The sequence below is a fragment of the Pogona vitticeps genome, chromosome 1, assembly GCF_051106095.1.
Source record: "Pogona vitticeps strain Pit_001003342236 chromosome 1, PviZW2.1, whole genome shotgun sequence".
Lineage (NCBI taxonomy): Eukaryota > Metazoa > Chordata > Lepidosauria > Squamata > Agamidae > Pogona > Pogona vitticeps.
The window spans coordinates 172,513,574-172,534,425 of record NC_135783.1 but is presented as its reverse complement, the minus strand read 5'-3'; the positions used below and the strand labels follow the sequence as shown (position 1 = coordinate 172,534,425).

The window sequence follows — 20,852 nt, the reverse complement described above, 5'->3', positions numbered from 1 at the left end:
ACATGAAGGGTCCAGGACTCTAAAGTACAGGAGTGTGCTCAGGACACAGGCTCTATAGACCTGGATCTTGGTGTATGCCATCAGCTTCTTATTAAGCCATACTCTCTTTGTGATTCTAGAGAACATGGTAGTTGCTTTGCCAATGCGTTTATCCAGCTCGAGATCTAGGGAGAGAGTGTCAGAGATCGTTGAGCCAAGGTACACAAATTCATGGACAACCTCCAATTCATGCATGGAGATGGTAATAGAGGGAGGTGAGTCCACGCCCTGGCCCATGACTTGTGTTTTCTTCAGGCTGATAGTAAGTCCAAAGTCTTGGCAGGCCTTGCTAAAACAATTCATGAGTTGTTGGAGGTCTTCGGCAGAGTGGCCAACAATGGCTGCATCATCGGCGAGCAGGAAGTCCCGCATGCATTTCAGCTGGACTTTGGTCTTTGCTCTCAATCTAGAGAGATTAAAGAGCTTTCCATCTGATCTAGTCTGGAGATAGACACCTTCTGTTGCAGTTCCAAAGGCATGCTTCAGCATGACAGCAAAATATATCCCAAACAGGGTTGGCGCGAGCACACAGCCCTGTTTCACTCCACTTCGGATATCAAAGGGATCTGATATTGAGCCATCAAAAACTACAGTGCCCTTCATTCCCTCATGAAAGGACCTGATGATGCTAAGGAGTCCAGGAGGACATCCAATCTTAGGAAGTATTTTTAAAAGGCCATCCCTGCTAACCAAGTCAAATGCTTTTCTAAGATCTATGAAGGCCACTAAGAGTGGCTGTTGTTGTTCCCTGCATTTCTCCTGCAACTGTCTGAAGGAGAATACCATGTCAGTGGTGGATCAGTGAAATGAGTGGGGCCTGCTTCTGTGCAGACCTCTACAGGACTGCATAATTTTAGATGACCCTCCCTTGAAGGTGGAATCATCAGGAAAAACATATCCACTGCATATCTGCATTTGATCCCACAAGTTCATGGCAAATGAATTTTGCCAGGCATTTTTTCTTAGATATAAGTTATGAAAGAAGCAGGCTGCAATTGAGCTAATATCTGATCAAAAGCTTCTTCAGCTGTAACTTTAAAACTACAACTGCATTTTGTGTAATGTTCATCTCTACATATGAGGCATGTAGAAGTTACAAAAAAGAAACTCTTAAGTTAAATAAATGTGGGTTGAACTTGCTTTGGAATTGTTTAAGTGAAAAAGGGGAAAGACATTCATGTTACAACTACTAACTGAAAATGATTGGATCCAGAGATTTATATGCGGAGAACCAATTCCACAAAGTCTGACTGGCATTATTTGATCAGATTTAATTCTTTGTGTTACATCTTGCTTCACAGCCATACTGCTTGTTCTGAGTTTGTCATTTCCACATCACCTGATTGAAAATGGACTAATCCAGACATTAATTCACTTATAGGAAGGAATTATTGTGATGTTTAAACATTCAAGTTCTTGTTTTATATTTTGAACTTACCTTAGTTCATACTTCTCACATTGCATGCTGCAATTACATGCTTCTTATAGCTCTCAACTTTCCATTTATATCTATACAGACCAATAACAGTATGTTCATTTGGCTTCAATCCCTCTGCTTTATAAGGAACAGTGTTATTCATACCCTTTTCTCTTTCTACAGAAGCTGAATGCCTCCTAAGCTAGTTAAGCATGATTACTTGTTTCATTTTGGATAGTCTTATTGTAGAGGTTTTGAGGTATAAAATAATCCAGATGTACCATATTTTTCGCTCCATAAGACGGACCTCTCCATAAGGCTCATCAAATTTTTAGGAGAAGAAAACAGGGAAAAATTAATCTGTTTTCTTCTCCTAAAAATTTGGTGAGCCTTATGGAGAGGTCCGTCTTGTGGAACACACCCTAGCCCCCTCTGGCCCTGTGGGGGGTGGGGGGAGCCCCGCAAGGGTCCTGGAAGGCTCACTCGGACCCTTGAAAGGCTCAGAAAAGGTCCTGGAAGCTGGCAATTTTGCCCCCACTGGCCCCGTGGGAGGAGCCCCGCAAGGGTCCTGGAAGGCTCACTCAGACCCTTGGGAGGCTCCCCCCCACGGGGCCAGTGGGGGCGAAATCACCACCTTCGCTCCATAAGTCGCACAGACTTCCCCCCACTTTTTTTGGGGGAGGGAGAAGTGTGTCTTATGGAGCAAAAAATACGGTACTTTGTAAGTAGCTTCTTATGCACAGCATTAACAAGAAGTAGCCTGAAAAGTCATAGCCATTATCTGTGAAAGATCTTCCACCAGTGCCACTTTCCACCAGCTGCTCCCATCCTGCACTGGAACTATCTTTCTCTGCTACATCCGGAAGAAGATAGATGCATCTTAGGCTCTGATCACACAAGCCAAATGTACCTCAGTTATACTCCAGTTGTATCATTACATACATTTCTCATCAGATGACGCACAGCCATGACTGAATCATTTCCCAAGCCAGATACAACCTTGTATCTGCGGTTTATTTCCCCCTCACCAGAAGGGTTGTGTTATTTTGTTCCAATGACATATTGGATAATTCCTTACTGGTGTTGCATGTGTGAATGTCGCTACTGGTTCTTTTCCAGTGACAAGACCACAGGGAAGGTGACCACCATTATTGCCATGTGGCTGCTCTGCAATTAATTCACTTTTGTTTTCACAGTCAGTAAATTGATACACAGGTGTCAACGGCCTCGCAGCTTGGGAAGTTTCCCAACTATGCCAAGTATGCCAGGGCACTGGTAGGTATTGCATTGCTCCACCTACTGTCTGGCATGGAGAGGCTGGCCCATTGTGTGCAATGCATTTCTTCAAACACTACTGATGTCACAGATAAAATGTTCCCAAACGGGAATCCCTTCACAACGTACTGATGCACTGGTAAAATATGTTTTTTTTTAAATATATATAAAGTAAGGGGCTGTGCTGCTCCAGGAAACAAGAGAGAAAATAAATCAGTTTCATGGTGTAGGCGGCCATAAAGTTTTAAACTGGAAGAAATGAATCAGTAATGCTAAAACAAATGGGAACGTTTGCCCTGGTATATATATCACATGACTGTGATTCAGTACAACAGAGGTATGGAAAGAATAAATAGAACTGGAGTATATTTGGTTGGAATGATCAGGCCATTAGTCTGGTGTCTCAGTTTTGACCCTTCCGTTCTAGCTAAAGTGCACGGAGTTCAGATTCACAAAGGAGTCAAAGCCTCCTAATATCTCCCTGACATACTCAACTCCCCTCCCCATGTTAAGGTAGGCATCCCAAAAGGAGATGTGAAACCACAGGAAAATCTATTTTATTGAGTTTTTCATGTTTTATCTTACTAAGGGTATGAATTCTATAAATATATAAAATATATTTACCTTTGCTTTTCAACAGCAAGCTGCTTCTTCATTTGTTTTCCGATGTCATCTTTCACAGTACTGAAGTCTTTACTATCATCAACTAGGAGATTCTGTTACCAAAAGTATTGACATGGCTATAAAAACAATTCCTGACAGTATATTTATTTATTTTATTTATTTATTTATTTAGTAATATTTTACTAACTATATTAAAATATATTGAATCTCGTTATTAAATCTATATTGAATCTTGTTTTCATTTTTCTTTATTTTTTTCCTAAACGTTTTTTTAAACTCTCTAATGCTATTCCCATTAACACATTTCATTCTAAAACAGAAATCAGAAAACTTTGGCTCTTAAAATGTTTCTTGCAAAAACTCGCATATCTCTCTATCAGCCATGGTGGATAAAGCTAATGAAAGTCATACAGTACAGACCAAGACATTAGGAGGAACATTTGGTATTCCATGCCTCTGTTGTGAAAATGATAATTTAAGCTGTGTGGAATATAATGTAACAAAATTGTTGGAAAAGCTGTCTTGTCAATATAGAATTGTGAAGGAGTGTGAAGCAATGTTTAATTATACATTTTTTAAAAAAAGGCTATTCTGACCCCAGACCAAAGGCTCTCAAATCATCTAACAATGTAAGAAGAAATGAAGTATGAATGAAAAATGGCAGAATACATGTGGGATAGAAGGGAAACCTGATCTCCAACACAATAATTTTATGTTAAAATCAACAAAAAACAAGCAAGTACCCATATCATAAAGTCAACCCCAGATTATTAAATCTAATGTACCTTACAGTTGCCGAGACATTTCAAAGCAAGTAATTTTTGAGATCTGCTTAAAAAGACTGCAAACATCTAGCTTCCTTTTTGTAATTCACAGCTTACTAATACAAAGCATTTCAAGAATTCTGTACACTAAGAGAATACAAACCACAATATGCTAATAATTAAATAATCATTCGAAGACCCATAGTCTGTAAGTGCTGAGTGGTTTTATTTAATTTATTCATCTGCTGCTATCTTACAGGATCAAAGCAATCCTATTAAGAAATTCATCCAGGTAACCACTACTTCTCTCCAAAACGACACTCTCTTCTGCTCCCATTTGGCCCTATCATTCTCATTCCACCAAGTTCTCTAACTCTCTGCAGGAGTGACTCCTTTTACTGCCCAGTCCCTCCGTTACAGATGTCCGTTTCTTCTAATCAATGTAGCTATTTAGCTTGCTCAGTGGAAGCCATTTCCCCAAAGTTTGTATTGTGTCCTGTCATTATAAATTATGGTAAACTTTGATTGGTATCAGCTGGTTGGATAGCTCAGTGTGTTAGGCTTCTGGCTGTGGAGCCAAAGGTTGGGAGTTCAATTCCTCACTGTGCATCTCAAAAGAGCTAGCCTGTGTCAGTCACCTTGGGCAAGCTGCAGAATCCCCGGATGCCCTCAGAAGAAAGGAATGATCAACCACTTTGGAGTACTCTCTACCTTGATAGCCCAAGTCAGAATTAGTTTGATGGCACATTGTTATTATATGATTGGAATATTATTCCAGGGAATAGGGAAAAAAACCTCTTGTTAATAATAAATGGTAACAGCAGATAAACCAACCATTTACCTTCACACCAATAATATCTCCATCCTTCAGACTGTAGGGACTTAACTGTAAGCTGTCACTTTTCTTTTTCTTTTTTTTCTTTGAAACTTGCTGTGTCTGGATAAAGAAAAAACAGATGTGAGAAGAACAACACAAACTAGTATAGATTATGTGTTATTTGCAGATGGAGAGCAGCCATTGAGTATTTTACACTCTTATGTAAAAAAGCAACTTTTAAATAAAAAAATAATTAGGATTTTAATTTTTTTAAAAAACCTGTCGAATTGCATTTTGAAGGCTACTCCATGCATACTGATAACAGTAATATGATTTGTTCAATCTATTTCTGATGGGAGATAAAATATTAATAATTACTTACAGATCTATTAGTATTTTGGAATGGAATGGAAACGGATGCAACTGTGGAATGGAAAACCCAGTGCATAGGTAAGCAGAACTTCATGCATTTCAACTTGGCTTTTTGAATTTATCATATTAATAGATCTATTAGTAATTGTTAATACTTGATCAGAATCCTGTTGATGTTCACTTAAGTTTTGTATAACTTATCATGTTACTAATTACAGCTAAATGCTGAGGTGCTGAGATGCATCTTGGTTGCACAGTTGGGCACAGGATTAGACACATGACCAAGGCATACCTTGGAATGTTGTCAATCAGTTGCAGCAAATTATACAAGCCTCCTTCAAATGCCAATAAGGCTTTATCCAGCAATTAATATCTGCACTACTTAAGATAACAATTTAAGATCAGGCAACACAGACACTTTCAAATCTACAGTATTATATTTTGATGTTCAAGCAAAACGTGTGCACATACATATCTAGAAATTAGCACCAAAATGGAGCAGAGGAGTTTTTGCATCCACATGCTTGAAAAGTTTGAGAAACAGGTGCAAGTATGGAATGGAAAACCCAGTGCATAGGTAAGCAGAACTTAATGCATCTCAACTTGGCTTTTTGAACTTATCATACTAATAGATCTATTTTGCAGCACGATAACAAAATATATTTGAAGTCAGTGTAGCTCGGGAGAGCTAAATTCAAATCACTTTGAAGCCAACTGAATGACTTTGGACATACACGTGATACTTTGTGTTAAGCACCTTGCAAATGAACAACACTTTCAAATAATTATATTTCTTGATCTTATATTGGCGAAAATTGTTGAAGGCATGGCTCGCATAGCTGCCTGACAAACATCTTCCACAGGTACCATCAAACAAAGAAGACATCGCTACACCCCTGACTGAATCACAACATGCTTGAAGGAACAGGGTTGTTCTACAACAAGCTAGAACAAAGCAGTCTATCACCAATCACTTGGTGGTGCCATGTGACATCTTCTGGCCACAATCCCTTGTCTTATAGGAGACAGAGCCTGTTATTTATTTAATATATTTTTATCCTGCCATTCTCCTCAAAAGGACCTAAGGCGGACTTTCTGCAGTCAAAAGTATGTTGGACATAAACTTTGAGCACTCTTCACACAATCAACTTATGCCACAATTCATCTCTGGGATGGGGTACAGCAGAACAGAGACTCGGCAAGACCGTGTACTAATTTTAATGGAAAAGTGTCTGTAAGAAGCACAAGACTGTCAAAGTGAGAAAGGCAGAGCTCCTGTCAAACAAAGACATGATATAATAAATTCTCCTAGCTAAGAAGACCACCATCAAGAAGACCACTCCTCAGAACAACATTTTAAGGCAATAATCTGGATGGCTCAAAGAGCACTGTTATGAGTGTGTGTAACATCAAATTCAGGTAAGAGGAGAACCGTTATACCAACAGAAGTGCCAACACCCATGTTAGGCTACCTGTCCTAAAATTCTGCTCATGCTGCTATTTGGTGTTTGAAAATGTTGGGAACAAGACCCAGTTCTAATCCAGAATGCAGAAGAAGCTAATAATTCTAGGAACGCTGCAGGAAAAGAGGCAATCTTTTAACCATTCCACATCTTGAAGGTCAGCCAGTAACATATCTGGTTGGTAGAGATGCCTGCCTGGGGGCCAGTAATACACTTGCTACATTTTTGGCACACCATGATTTAGGAGATATTGCCATTCATCTTATAAGCAAAGAGGCACAGCCACTTCAGACCTGTATATCACAGATTCAGTGAATCCAGGCAAAGTGGCAATTTCCACCTGTGGAGATACACTCAATTCTTGTAGCCTGGAAAACAAAGGTGACCAAGGCCAGTGAAAAGCACTAATCACAACTGCTCCAGATGATGGTAGGTATCTTTCTTTCTCAACAGAAAAGATAAATCAAGTGGAACAATTTGAGTTGTCACTTTTGAGAAAGGAAGAACCTCTTCTTGGACAAGCCTTTTAGTACCACCTTGTGCTGTGCCTGCTGTACTAGATAGAGGGAACTCTTTGCTTTATTCACTATGAAACCATAACACATCAAGCAAGGCGTGCTGATGGTCATTATGTGTTTTTGTCTTCTTCCTGGATATGTATGGAAGAGGAAATCGCCCATACAGGGCCAAATGCAAACTCCTGACCATCTCAAATGACCAACCAGGGTTACCAAGATACTGAAAGCACTGAAAGTTAAAACCTTTTATCGGGGTATTGTGTATGAGAAGTAGAAGAACTCTAATTACAAGACAACCTGATAAAAATTAAGGGCTAGTGATGAGGCAAGTGTCAGCACAATGGAATATCATGCTATCTCTTCACTGGATCCATGAGAGATTTTATCCAGTCCTTGACGAGCTCTGATGTAAAACCAGACACAATGCTGTCTTCCTGAGGGCAACCTCAGATGGTCCATGGCCACTAGTGATAACAGCACTTTTGTTAAAAGGAAAAGGAAAAAAAAGGGGGGAGGGAGTGGCTGCTTTCCCAAGTTGTGGAGATAAAGGATTGCATGGGCCTTCCTGGCAGTCACTATACTGCTTTCCAGAGGTACCAGTAGAGTTGATAGACTGGTGTGTGTGTTGCCCATTCAATGTCATCCTATAGAAAGTTGACGGGATGCCAAAGTCAGAGCATTCCACTCCCTTCTGTAGGAGCACTGCAGGTACTTTTCTCCTGATTAGAATGTGTGCAGTGTGGCAATGAAGTGTGGACTTTGGGCATTGAAGAAAGGAGGCCTCATCAAGCCAGGGTAAGGAAGCGCTGGGTGGTGCCAGGACTCCTTGAGGTGGTGCAAGTTCAAGAACAGGGCTGAAGAGCAAGTGGGACCAGTGGTCTGGTATAGCTGCCCCTACCTCCAAGTGTAAGGCCTAACCTTGGCAGAGGAGGACAGAGAAAAGGAAGATAAAAACAAGCATTTCTAGAAAAGCTGAATAGCCAACAGGCTTTTGTTTCTGCATCTGTTCAGAAGCAGTAAGAGAAACCTGTTGACCTTGGAAAAACACACCCAAAGTTTGGTGGAAGAGAGGGGCTCTTCCTCTTCGCTGGAACTAAAAGTCTTGTTTTGGCCCTACCTATCTGAGATGGAAGAGTTCATCCTTGCTTGTTGGCTTCACTATTCCAGCTGTGAGAGTATGCTCTGGAATTTCAGTGTCATCAGGATGCAGAAGACACCCAACTCTATCTCTCCTTTCCATCTAATTCCAAGGAAGCTGTCTTGGTTCTAAACTAGTGCCTGATGTCAGTAATGAGCTGGATGAGGGCAAACAAAATGAAACTTATTCCAGACAAGACAGAGGTGCTCCTGGTCAGCCAAAAGGGAGATGAGGGAATAGGGATGCAACGTGTGCTGGATGGGGTTACAGCTCTCCTGAAAACTCAGGTTTGTAGTTTGGATGTACTCCTGGATTCATCCCTGAGCCTGGATGTCCAGGTTTAAGTGTGCCCAAGACTGCATTTGCAGTTAAAACTGGCATGCCAGTTGTACCCGTTCCTTGAGATGTCTGATTTGACTACAGTGACACCTGCCTTAGTTATATCCTGCTTGGATTATGATGATGTGCTCTATGTGGAGCTGCCTTGGTTTGGAAACTGAAGGACTGTATCTCCCCATATAGGAGCCTTCTCGGTTCCTCAGAGGAGTCCCACTGCCATTGAAGGTACACTTGAGGGTCTTCTCTATGGCAGCTCCCAGCGTGTGAAATGCATTCCCTCAAATCAGGTTGCCTCCCCCCTCCCCTTTATCCTTCCACCAAGAGTGGAAGACCAGACTTTTTAGACAGGCTTTTAATAACTGAATTCTGCATATTCGTTTTTAGCTGAGCAGGTTTGTTTTTAAAGTTTTAAATCTTATTGTATTTTTAATTATTATTATAGTTTAATGTCTTTTTAATGCATAATTTATTGTGTTTTAAATTCTACTAATTTTAACATTGTGAACCACCTTGAGTCTTCTCATTGGAAGAAAGGGAGCCTAAAATAACACTAAACACTTAAAAATGAATAAATATTCTTTCACTGAAAAAAACTGTTGAAAGTAATATTTCATTTCCAAACTCATTTCTTATCTTACCCAACTACATATTGGCATCCATTCAAATTTTCCAGGAGAATATTTAGCAATTTCAATGTTCTCCACTGGCAAGGAATAGTACAAGGCAATTCTCTGTCTTAATGCAGATGCTGTACACTCTTTGGAGATATCCCATATCAAATCCACAGGATGGTAGTAATCTCTCTCCCCTGGTATACCCATCAGCACTCGTAGAAGCAAATCCTTTGGTCTGCGATCAGAAATATACAAAGCCAAATGATCATTTTCAAAATAGATGCCTCAATACATTTCACTGTAGCCTCACACATGTTCTATTTTGAAAGAAATATTTTGCAGGAAAATTGCTGAACAATTTTGGATTGAAATGACTTTAACCCCTTACCTCCAAGTTTTGAGGGGTAATAGTTACATTTCTTACCCAAGATTTTCCTCTGTGTGTAAAGGTTCTATACAAATTTCCAATCTGTTTCCTAGTTTGAGTGTGCTGAAGAGAAAATATAACAGATAATTTAAATTCAGTGCTGAATGTTGGGAAAGTGGGATATTAAAAAAATATATACAATTTAATTTCAGTACTGCAATTGGAAATGTGAAACACTAAACAAAATGAAAAATTAAATAAAAGTAAATAAAAACGTGTGCCACAAAGCTGGGTGATGTAAAGTTGAAAATTTTTATACAGTCAAGAATCATTTTAACCTAAATAAACTGCATCCTTGAAATGCCAAACAACAACAACAACAAAACACCATCAATCAATTAATCTTAAAAAACCCCAACAACTATCAAACAAGCCTGCAATAGAACAACTGAGGGAATGTTGAGTTTTAAATCTACTGGTAAAAATATTTAATTCCACTTGAGCTTACTCTCATACACTTTTAACTCAAAGATAAATCCCACTGAGTTATCCCAGGAAATTGGGCATCAGATTGTAATTGTTGATGTTAGGAACCTACTGAAGCTGCTCATTGTTGTTTCGTAAAAGCTTGAAAGGGTGCTTATTTTCCATTGTCCAAACCCGGAGAAATTCTGGTAATGGAACACTAAACTCTTGAAAGGATGGCAGAGTCATCACCTGAAAGGGAAATAACTTTGCTAGAAATTACAGAACAAATAGTGGTTGAAAATCAAAACATTGAAATCTGCTATCTTTCCTATGCATTTCCTTGCACGATACAAATGTGTAAAACCATACGTTGTACGATGTTGCTTTTAATAAAATCAATATTTTCCCAACATTCTGAAGTCGGAAACTTACTAATTTTAGTACTAACTGCCAAAATCTAAAAATGTCACATCCTTAGGCATTTTGAAAGAAAAGTAGAACAATAATGACCTATATACAGTGAAATTTTGACCACATCTTACTCAGGTCCATATCCACTTTTTACCAACAGGTATATGGGTGCACCACCATGATCAGAAGGAATCATGCTTTCTTGAATCTGAACCCCCATTACATAAGTAATGTTCATGTTACATTCTCAGAAGAGTAAAGGGAAACTGGAGGGTACATGTGTTCAAAACCTTCTTCAGATCTCATAATGTGCAGAAATTGTGACCACTGTCACAGAAGGCCCACAGACTCACATCAAGTCCTTTTTGACTGTGTAAAGTTAAGAAATTCTCACTTAATCCCTCTTGGACTGAATGTTTTTCATATAAATCATAGTTGTATAAATCATAACACAAGCATTTTCTTTTCATATCAAGATGTAGCTTGTGACCAATACCAGTTAGTCTCACCAAAAAAAGTCTGTTGTTCCTGAAGTCAATATTTGCCTCAATATTTGCTCCATGAAAGTTTTGTTTTTTAAACATTAGTTATTCTTCAGGAACTCAATGATGGAGCGTCTGGTCTGCACATAGAAGGGTCCAAGTTTAATCTTGGCATCTTATTTGAAGGATTTTAGGTAACCAGACTACAAAAGAAAACAAACTGACATCTTGGAGAGCAGCCTGATTCAGTATAACACAGGTTCTTGAGTTGGTAATAAAATGCTTCTTTCTTATTTAAAAGCCTTCCTCATTTGCTAAACTTTGGCAACCTAATTTGTAATGGTATTTTGCACTAATATACAGAGATGAGAAGTCCTGTAATACTTCAGGAGCATTTTTGATGAAAACTGTAGCAAGAAATGAGCAGCCAAAATCAAAAGATGGCAAACTCTAGAAAGTCAATAATTGCACCTCAGCAAAAAATTATTTTTCGTAACTGCCATTCCAAATGGTATTAAGTAAATATATATCAAAATGTATAGGGGACACATAAAATGTGAGTGGGTGTTCAATGGAACCTATTTTTAAAAAGATAATAGCTCTCATCAATAAAAGATTATTTCTAACCTGCATTTTCAGGTCTTCTAACAGAGCATCTTCTGAGATTTCTATGTCACCAATATAGATTAGGTCTATTTCACTTTCTAGAAATGTTGGTAAGTCTTAAAAAAAAAAAATCAACAGTTACAATTTAAAGAAATATAGATTTCTTCACAATTACATAATTAGTAAAACATCAGTTAGTTGTCAATAACTGAATTTTCTTCTAAAATAAGTTCATATATCTTGGTCAGCCCTCCCAATATTTTTGGATTGTATGCAGAGTTGAAAATAATTTGAACGAAGTTCTTCCCCCCAAATTCACTTCAAAAATCAATTTAAAGTAATCACAAGGTATAACTAGATGGGGGAATTTGGAGTAATCTGTGTCACGTGAAGAAGATGGAGTGGGTTTCTCCAACATTTTTCTACTGTCACATACATCACAGGGTATTTACAGAAGAGAACATTGCCCACTGCTCTATTTTGGAATGAATTAAGCAACCAAATTGACAGCATAATGGAATAATTCTTCCCAATTGTACCAAATATAGCGCCCTTGGCACTGTGCCAGAAACCAGCAGGTGAGATGGATTGTTCTGACTTTAAAAAAGTGGTTGCTAGAAAGCAGGGCGAAACAAATCACACCAAAACTGCACCAAATAGCAAACTATATGCTGTATGCAGTTTCTCTCTTTCTGACCATTGAGCATGAACCTTTAGAGACTTGCACCCCAGCCTGTAAGACTGGCATCGGTGGTGAACTGTATTTGAGGACGCAGTTGTTGGAAGGGTTGTCCCATTGTCAGGTTTTGAGCAGAGCACCACCAAGAAAGTTGGGTGGGGAGTTCCGGGGTCACCCGTTACAGGTCTGAGGTATGTCTGTTAGTGGGTTGAAAAGGGCTAGGAACTATGCTTGGAGTGACCTCATTTTGAGGTGTACGTGTTGCACTACTGATATCATGGATGCCATAGTGCTGAGGACACACTGAACTGTTAATGCGGATACCAGCACATGAGGGGTGAAGATGCGAAGCAATGATATCAGATTGAGTCTTTTGTCTGTTGGGAGGAATGCGTGGAGTGGAGTCTATAAGTGCTCCTATATACTGGATAACACTTGTGGGCTGTAACCTGGATTTCTGTATGTTTACAGCAAGGCCGATACCATGGAGAAGGGACAGTGTAAAATGAATGTCTTGTTGTGCTCTGCAACGGAAGTGTGCTACGAGAAGCCGGTTGTTGATGTATGGGGAAATGTAGATCTTGTGAAGTCTGAGGTAAGCTGCTACAGGAGCCATGCATTTGGTAAAGACTCTGGGAGCTGTTGCGAGTCCGAATGGAAATCTTTTGAACTGGTAGACTTGGGATCCCAGCTGGAAGCGGAGATACAGCCTGTGGGAGGGATGGATAGATACATGGAAATAGATGTCCCTCAGGTCTATCACAGCAAACCAGTTGTTTTTTCAGAGCAGGGGAAGGACAGACTCGAGGGTAACCATATGGAATTTGGTGGTAATGATGGAGCAATTGAATTCTCTAAGATGTAGGATGGGGTGGAGGCCTCCCTCCTTTTCGGGGATGGTGAAATAACAAGATAAAAAATCTCTGTCTGTTTGGTATACTTGTTCTATGGCATCTTTGAGTAGTACTGACTGTATTTCATCTTGTAGGGTTTGCGACGGAAGTGTAACGGTATGTGATGGCGGAGGCATCTGATGGAACTGGATGTGGTATCTGCTTTTGACAAAGGAGAGGACCCAAACACCCATGGTGATCATTTCCCATACAGGTGTTTCCAGAGGGTAGGGGAAGGAATGTGTGTGTGTGTGTTGTTTGGATCTCAGCTGGCTGGATGTCAAATATGATGCTTGGTTTTGCGATTATTGTGCCTGGTTGTTGCCTATTGACATGGTTTGGTCTGGTAAGGTTGTTGTTTGTAGTAAGATGTGTAAGAACTTTGCCTCTGAGGCTGTTGATGGAACTTCTGGTAGGAGTTGTAGGGGTGGTGCTGTTGAGTGTGCTGGGGACATTGCAGGTACGTAGGGTAGACTCCCCAACGTCTAGCAGCCATTCTTTTCTTTTGGATGTTTTCCAGAATGCTGTCTGTCTCAGCATTGAAAAGACCTGACCCCTCAAATGGGAGGTCTTCAATACAAGCTCTCACATCTTTAGCGAGACCAGCAGTTCTTAGCCAGGAAAAACATCAAAGGGCCATGGAGGTAGCCATGGATTTAGCTGCGGCATCGACAGTATGTCTGGCTGACAGCATTTGCTGCTTGGCGACTGAAAGCCTTTATGGAAGAGCTTCAATGAAGGTGGACATATTGTCCCAGAGGAACCGGTGATAAGCACCCATGGCTACTTGATAGTTGGCGACTCTCATGGTGAATGCAGCAGAAGAATATAGCCATGTGCCCATGGAGTCAATTCGCCTGCTGTCTTTATTGGGCGGTATGAGAATCTGGCAATGTCGAGATTGGGAAGCCTCGACAAAGATCAAATTTGGGGCTGGTTGTTTCTGAAGAAAAAACGTTCCTGGATCATGAACTCAATAAAGGTTGTCAATGCACTTCAACATTGAGTGAGACGAAGTTCATTTTGTCCACGAGCAGTGGGCAGTGCTAAGAAGGGATGGCAACAGAAATGTGAACTCGAGCTGTGGTGTCTTTGGAGAGTGGATCGTAGAGAAGATCCGCTGGCTCAGTTGTGGGTCTGTATATTTGGAGATCCAGGGACTTAGCCATGCACACCATTAATTGTGTGTAAGTTTGAAAGTCCTACGCTGGAGACGGAGGGCTGGCATCTGCTTAATCAGATTCTGGTGACGTGAGAAAAATAGATGGTGTTTGCGGTCTAGAGCTCTTTTTGGAATATCTGACTTTGTCTCGAGAATCCGTGGACTGAGGATCAAAATCGATATCGAGGGGCTGCGCCTCGAAGTATTGGCACCAATGCCTGGATGTTGATGTCAACACTGGTTGATGTTGAGGGTCGTCCCTTGGTATCGACACTGATGGGGCGTCCATGGGCAGTGGTCAATAGAGGAGTCAGTATCTTGATGGTGGCAAAATGGAGGTTGCTGCTGAGATGGTATAAGTGTCAATGGACCACACTGGATTGCTGTGGAGTAGACAGATGCCAGTGATGCCGAGCAGGATGATCGATCTTGATCCTCCTGACAGGCAGGAAAGTAATAGTTCACCGGAGCTGCAAATGCACCCTGAGCCGAGGAGTATTGATCAGCTATTCTGGGCTTTTTAGATGCTGGCTGGTGGTAAGCCGTATGTATCTCTTGAGGATCATGAACGTAAGATCATTTCGACATCAAGGGCTGCCTTAGGTGAAGCCTCTGATGTGGCACTGCCATCGAACCAGGGAGAGCAACTGATTGATAGTGCTTGGCAGGCTTATCTGTTGTGCACTGATCGGGGCAAATGGCTACCCGATGATAGTGCTGAGTGTGGGTCGATGCCGCACATGAAGATATGTTGCCAGTCTCGCATGGCTGATACCCTTCATAACGTGTCAGAGGCCAAGGTGGTAGGCCTGTTGTGATGGGAGTAGGACACAGGATCAGATTGCACTTCAACTCCTTGCATATCGGGAGAAGCAACCAAGGAGGGCCAGACTGTTGAGGACTAGCCAGGGAGGATGTGAGCTGATCCACCCATTCCTACCATTCTGGTGACTGTGATGGATAAGGCTGATGAGATGGAAGCACTTCTTCATCCAAGGGTGAACCCATGCATATCAGATCCTCAGATTCTGGGAGCTGCAGGGAAGTAACCCTCAGGGATTTCGCTTTCAAATATTTATGTTTCTTTGGTGGCAAGGGTTCTTGAGCCAAAGGGACGTCGGTGGACGGCTTCTGTTTGGTGGTCATTTTTTATGTCAATGGTTTCGGCATGGAGTGTTTGGTTTTGTGCCCCTTAGTGGACAATGTTGAAGGGGCATTGGAGCGTGATGGCATGGCGGAAGGGAGCTGTTTTGGCATCTCTGAAAAGACTTTGTCCATGGCCTTAGCCTGTGAGGTGGACTTACAGGCAGGCTGAGCCATAGACTTTGTAGGCTGGAGGGAATTGTTCCCAAAGCCGAAGCTTCAGTATAGAAAGACTACAGAGAACTCCATGTTTGAAATTCTTACAGTGAGGGCACGAAGAAGTTTGGTGGACCTCACCGAGACAGAAAAGATAGTTAACGTGGCTGTCAGAAAGTGGGATCTTGTTGACACAGACCACGCAATGTTTAAATGGGCCCACAGGGGCCATGAAAATAAGGGGAAAAGAGGAAGAGGGGGGGTTGGCCATAAGACCACAGCAACAAAGAAAAAACTTCTTTTAAAATAATAGTAATAAAGGAATCGAGAATAAACTTTCTTTCACTTTAGGAAAAACTCACAGAAGCAATCGATATGGGGCTCTCAACATGGCAGTTGAAAAAAACTGAAAGGAGAGTCTTGGCACCAAGGTACTTATACTAAGGGAGAGGGGTCTGCACTAATGTGGGTTTTTTGCTACCACAGAAGCTCTAGAATCTTCCAACAAGGCTCCGCGCAGGCGCGGATTACCCAGGGTGTGATTCACAGAGGCCATGAAGAACTGAATTCTCCCATCATGTATCTTTGAAATTCTTATTTATTTATTTATTTATTTATTGGACTTATATACCGCCCCATAGCACTACAAGCACTCTCCGGGCGGTTTACAATTTTAATTATAAAGGCTACACATTGCCCCCCCAGCAAGCTGGGTACTCATTTTACCGACCTCGGAAGGATGGAAGGCTGAGTCAACCTTGAGCCGGCTACCTGGGATTTGAACCCCAGGTCGTGAGCACAGTTTTAGCTGCAGTACAGCGTTTTAACCACTGCGCCACGAGGCTCTTGCTATTTGTTTTTCAAAGGCTTAATCTTCATCATGTATACATTACTGAAACAACGACGTCTACGTTGGCTTGGGCACGCCGTTAGAATGGCTGATGGTCGGATTCCAAAGGATCTCCTGTATGGAGAATTAGTGCAGGGAAATCGCCCCAGAGGGAGACCACAGCTGCGATACAAGGACATCTGCAAGTGGGATCTGAAGGCCTTAGGAATAGACCTCAACAGATGGGAAACTCTGACATCTGAGTGTTCAGCCTGGAGGCAGGCGTTGCATCACGGACTCTCCCAATTTGAAGAGACCCTTGTCCAGCAAGCCGAGGCAAAGAGGAAGTCACAAAAGCAGCAAAAGCAGGGAGCTGGACAGGGGACAGAATGGATTTGTCTTCAGTGTGGAAGAGATTGTCACTCTCGAATTGGCCTTCTCAGCCACACTAGACGCTGTTCCAAGTCCTCCATACAGGACACGATACCATAGTCTCTTGAGACTGAAGGATGCCTACTACTAATCTTCATCATCTCCTTCATTGGGCAGTTGGTAATAGACTCCAACAACCATGTTCTTTTTGTTTTTCACCCCAATTACTGGTATATTCATCCAGATGTTTGTGGTGGGACATCAAGAACAAGTCTGAAACTTATTTCTGTTGTATATGTTGCAAAAAGCTGTGATTTTACTGCCACATATAAATGAAATCAACTTCCAAAATCTTCTTGCCTAGTTATGCTGGTGTAACATATATGGTGTAACTTTTGGAGAATTACACGAGCTAAGATTAACTGTAGACCATCTGTTATATACTGAGGTGGCTGACAACTAATAATGTCTGCACTGATTTCTTCACTTGAAGCAACCTACTTCCAAAGCTAAATCTAGGTATGAAAGAAAGATGAGCCTCCTAAAAACTACCAAAACAGGCCAAGAAATTATTATTTACATTTATTTCCAAAAATATATCTAAATAAAAACTATTCTTGAGATGGGCAGTATCGGGATAATTGTTCCTAGTTCTGAAAAATTCTTAATTGCCTTTTTCCTTTATGTTTCTACTTCCCTTGATAACTTACCTTCTGATGCAGATAGTCCCCAAACCCCCATGTTTTTGCTCCAGCAGTTCACATGGTCCTGAATATTCTTTCTGTTCTTCAACTGAGAGAAAGGTTTATACCACCAGATGGGCACTTTCAAGAATCCCTTTAAGAATTAATAATAAGTGTTCAAATAAATTGGCAATCAAAATGTGGCTTTAGAACAGATACTGACAGTAGTGTGAACAAAAATTTAAATAATAGCATAAAGACAAAAGAAGTGCCTTCGTTGCATTAAATAAATAAATTTACTGAGCCACTGCCAGAGATAGACAGCTTCCATAGGCAGAGGGCACAGTGGTGTGCCATTCACTCTCCTCACATCAAAACCTAATTTCAGCTAGCATATGTACTCCATGCATGTCCTCTGTCCCCAGCCCAGCATCCTTCTCAGTGATCAGTGCTGCCTAGATAACTTTCTAATGCCTTAGATCTAAAGCACCTGCTGCATAAGCACATGCAGTATCTCCATGCTTAAAAGACTTTCCTGTTATATCTTATGCTTGCAGCTGGTATTCACACTGGCAGATGTCTTGGGTGAGTAAGAGAAACTGTATGTGTGTGTTATAATCCTGCCAAACCCTATGAGGTAACTTAGGATAAGAGATAGTGACTGCCCCCAAGTGAACTGCATGCCTGAACGGGGATCTGAAGCCAGGTCTCCCCAAAATTCTAACTGCTACAATTTAACACAGAAGTTAAGTGTTTTATTTATTTATTTATTGGATTTCTATCCCGCCCATCTAGACCAAAGGTCTACTCTGGGCAGTTTACAAATTTAAAAACAGTAAAACCAAAAACACGTATTATAGATCCAAGGTGGCGAAAGTATAAGAAATTAAAATATGGCAGGAGGGAAAGCCTGCCCAAATAGCCAGGTTTTAAGTTTTACCTTTGGAGTAAGCTTCCCCTCAGCAACATTCAATGTCTCTCCACTGGAGAGATTGAGTTCTTTCAATGTGACATCCTGAGGGGAGAAAAGGTAACACAAAAGAATGCCATGTGAATGTCAAAGGTTAAACAGGCAAGCTTGTCTTTATTTTTTTTAATTTTAATAATATTTTATTAAAAGAATACAAAATACACCTACTACTACAGAAAAAAAACTATAAAATACAAAACAAAACAATACAGTAACGTACAATTACCCATGTGCACCCATCACCTTCAGGACTAGCATTACACTTCATTCCATCCATTTTCACTCCAAAATGTCATTGTTTCTTCTCTCGGTGTAAACCCCCTCCCTCTCCGAAATACATGTTCTAAAAATACATTCCATATTTTCTTAAAATCGTTATTTTTCATTTTGCCTCTACTTATTTTCATATCACTTGTCAGTTTATCATTAATTGCCATGTCCCATAATTGTCTTTAAAAGAGAGAAAAACAAGAATCTAAGCAGTAGAGCTACAGAAACTTCCAATTTGTAAAGGACACTTATGAACGTCATAAATAAGCAGTTTATAAAACTGTTACGGGTTATTGTAACTAAAAACACATTGTTTATCAATCCCTATGTTCATTATCTATCAGAATTAACCCTTCCGTAATAAATTTGCTTTACTTCCTCATTTAATGCTTCTCCAGCTTCATAGCACCAATCAACTTTTCTCAGATGCCAGTTGTCCCCTGCAAGCAAAACAGAACATTTGAAAACAAATTGGAACTGTGCTCCTATACCAGTCATGGTGAACCCACGGCACGCGTGCCACAGCTGGCACGCGGAGCCCTTTCTGCTGGCACACAAGCCGTAGGTCGCCAGATCGCTACTCCCCCTGGCCCCCCACACACACAGCTAGACCTCAGGAAGCGGCTGCAGCCGGTGCTGGCGCTTCGGCAGGCGGATCCGGAGCAACTGGTGCTGGCAGTGGAGGGGCCTTGAGGCACCTCCGTGCCGGGATTCCCCCTTCCGCCGCCACTTACGGGTCCTCTGCCACCGCTGTTCTGGCAGCGGCACACCCCCCGCTATTTTTTGTTTTGTTTTTTTCCCAGTTTGGGCACGCGAGCCCAAAAAGGTTCGCCACTACACTGAGCGGCTTATTGAATACTAACAGAGATGCCGAACTCCACAAGTGTTCTTTCACTTTTGATTTCCCTTTTCTCTCCACAGGCATTTTGTGGAGATGCCCAGACGCCCTGATGAAATGCACATCCCAATCCTTACCCCTCTCTGTTGGTTATCACTCACTGACTAATCAGGTTACTGTAACATACAGATAGATCTTAATTAACTAAAATCAACTACTCATTGTTTAAAACAAAATAACCTCAAAATGCATAATTCCCAGGTCTCTTTCATACTACAATTTCCAGAATCAGCCAGACCAGCCAAGAAGGCATGTGAACTAGGGAATTCTGGGGGTTGTAGTTCAAAAAAGTAACTTTTCCACCTCTGCCCTCCCCCCAGCATCCATGCAAAGCTTCTGGTGGTGAGACTTCATAGTTTTGTAGCAAAGATAAACACAGAGATGGATACACATTTTTAAAATTATTATTATAAACAATATACAAAATATCTGAAATAATAGAGCAGGAAGTTTGTGGATTCCTTCTGATAACATTCAATTTCTGTAATGCCAATCTGCACAGAAAATGTAGATGTGGGGAACTGTGAAGACAACTTTGAGGTTCCTGCCTAAGCCTGTTAAAACAACCTAATATTTCATAATGATAAAAACCTACTAACTAGGTTTTTTATTTACTTATAAATTTTCACATTACTCATACGTAACATGCAATACATAACTAAACTATGAAGAACTTCAAATTGCTGAATCCAAAAAAGGAAGGCTCGCTGTAAATGCTCAAGAAATCTTTGAAAAATACTTGTATTGTCTTAGTATTTCTCTCAACTTTATCCTATTTTCCTTTAACAAAAGTGATGAAGATAATCAGTCAATTCATAGATGGTGATTAGAAATCATTTTTCCCTTCCATCTATTCAACTATATAATAGTTATACTAACCTGTTAAGCCAGATTTCTTCAGCATTAAGTTTAGGCACTAGGAGAAAAACACCATTTAACATTAGTACAAGTACAAGCAAACAGCAAAATTTATTGATCCAAAGAACGAAAGGTATGCTGGCAATATTCATTTCAGAAAACAAATTATTGTATTATATACAATATATAATATATAATAATTAAAGTGTGTGTGTGTGTATATAC

General features: G+C 40.6%; 1 protein-coding gene across 4 annotated transcripts in view; it reads right to left on the bottom strand.

The window, feature by feature from the left end:
* The window catches only part of USP40 (ubiquitin specific peptidase 40), a 69,284-nt gene that overhangs the window by 5,305 nt on the left and 43,127 nt on the right, over positions 1-20,852 (bottom strand). For all 4 annotated transcript variants that reach the window (XM_020806823.3, XM_072977364.2, XM_072977365.2 and 1 more), the window contains 10 exons: positions 20,649-20,685; positions 19,247-19,311; positions 18,572-18,646; positions 17,659-17,785; positions 11,736-11,830; positions 10,346-10,464; positions 9,805-9,870; positions 9,405-9,615; positions 4,961-5,056; positions 3,356-3,447 (listed from right to left, as the gene is read on the bottom strand). In XM_020806823.3, the coding sequence (XP_020662482.3) occupies positions 3,356-3,447; positions 4,961-5,056; positions 9,405-9,615; positions 9,805-9,870; positions 10,346-10,464; positions 11,736-11,830; positions 17,659-17,785; positions 18,572-18,646; positions 19,247-19,311; positions 20,649-20,685 (983 nt within the window). The remainder of the gene's footprint in view (positions 1-3,355; positions 3,448-4,960; positions 5,057-9,404; positions 9,616-9,804; positions 9,871-10,345; positions 10,465-11,735; positions 11,831-17,658; positions 17,786-18,571; positions 18,647-19,246; positions 19,312-20,648; positions 20,686-20,852) is intronic.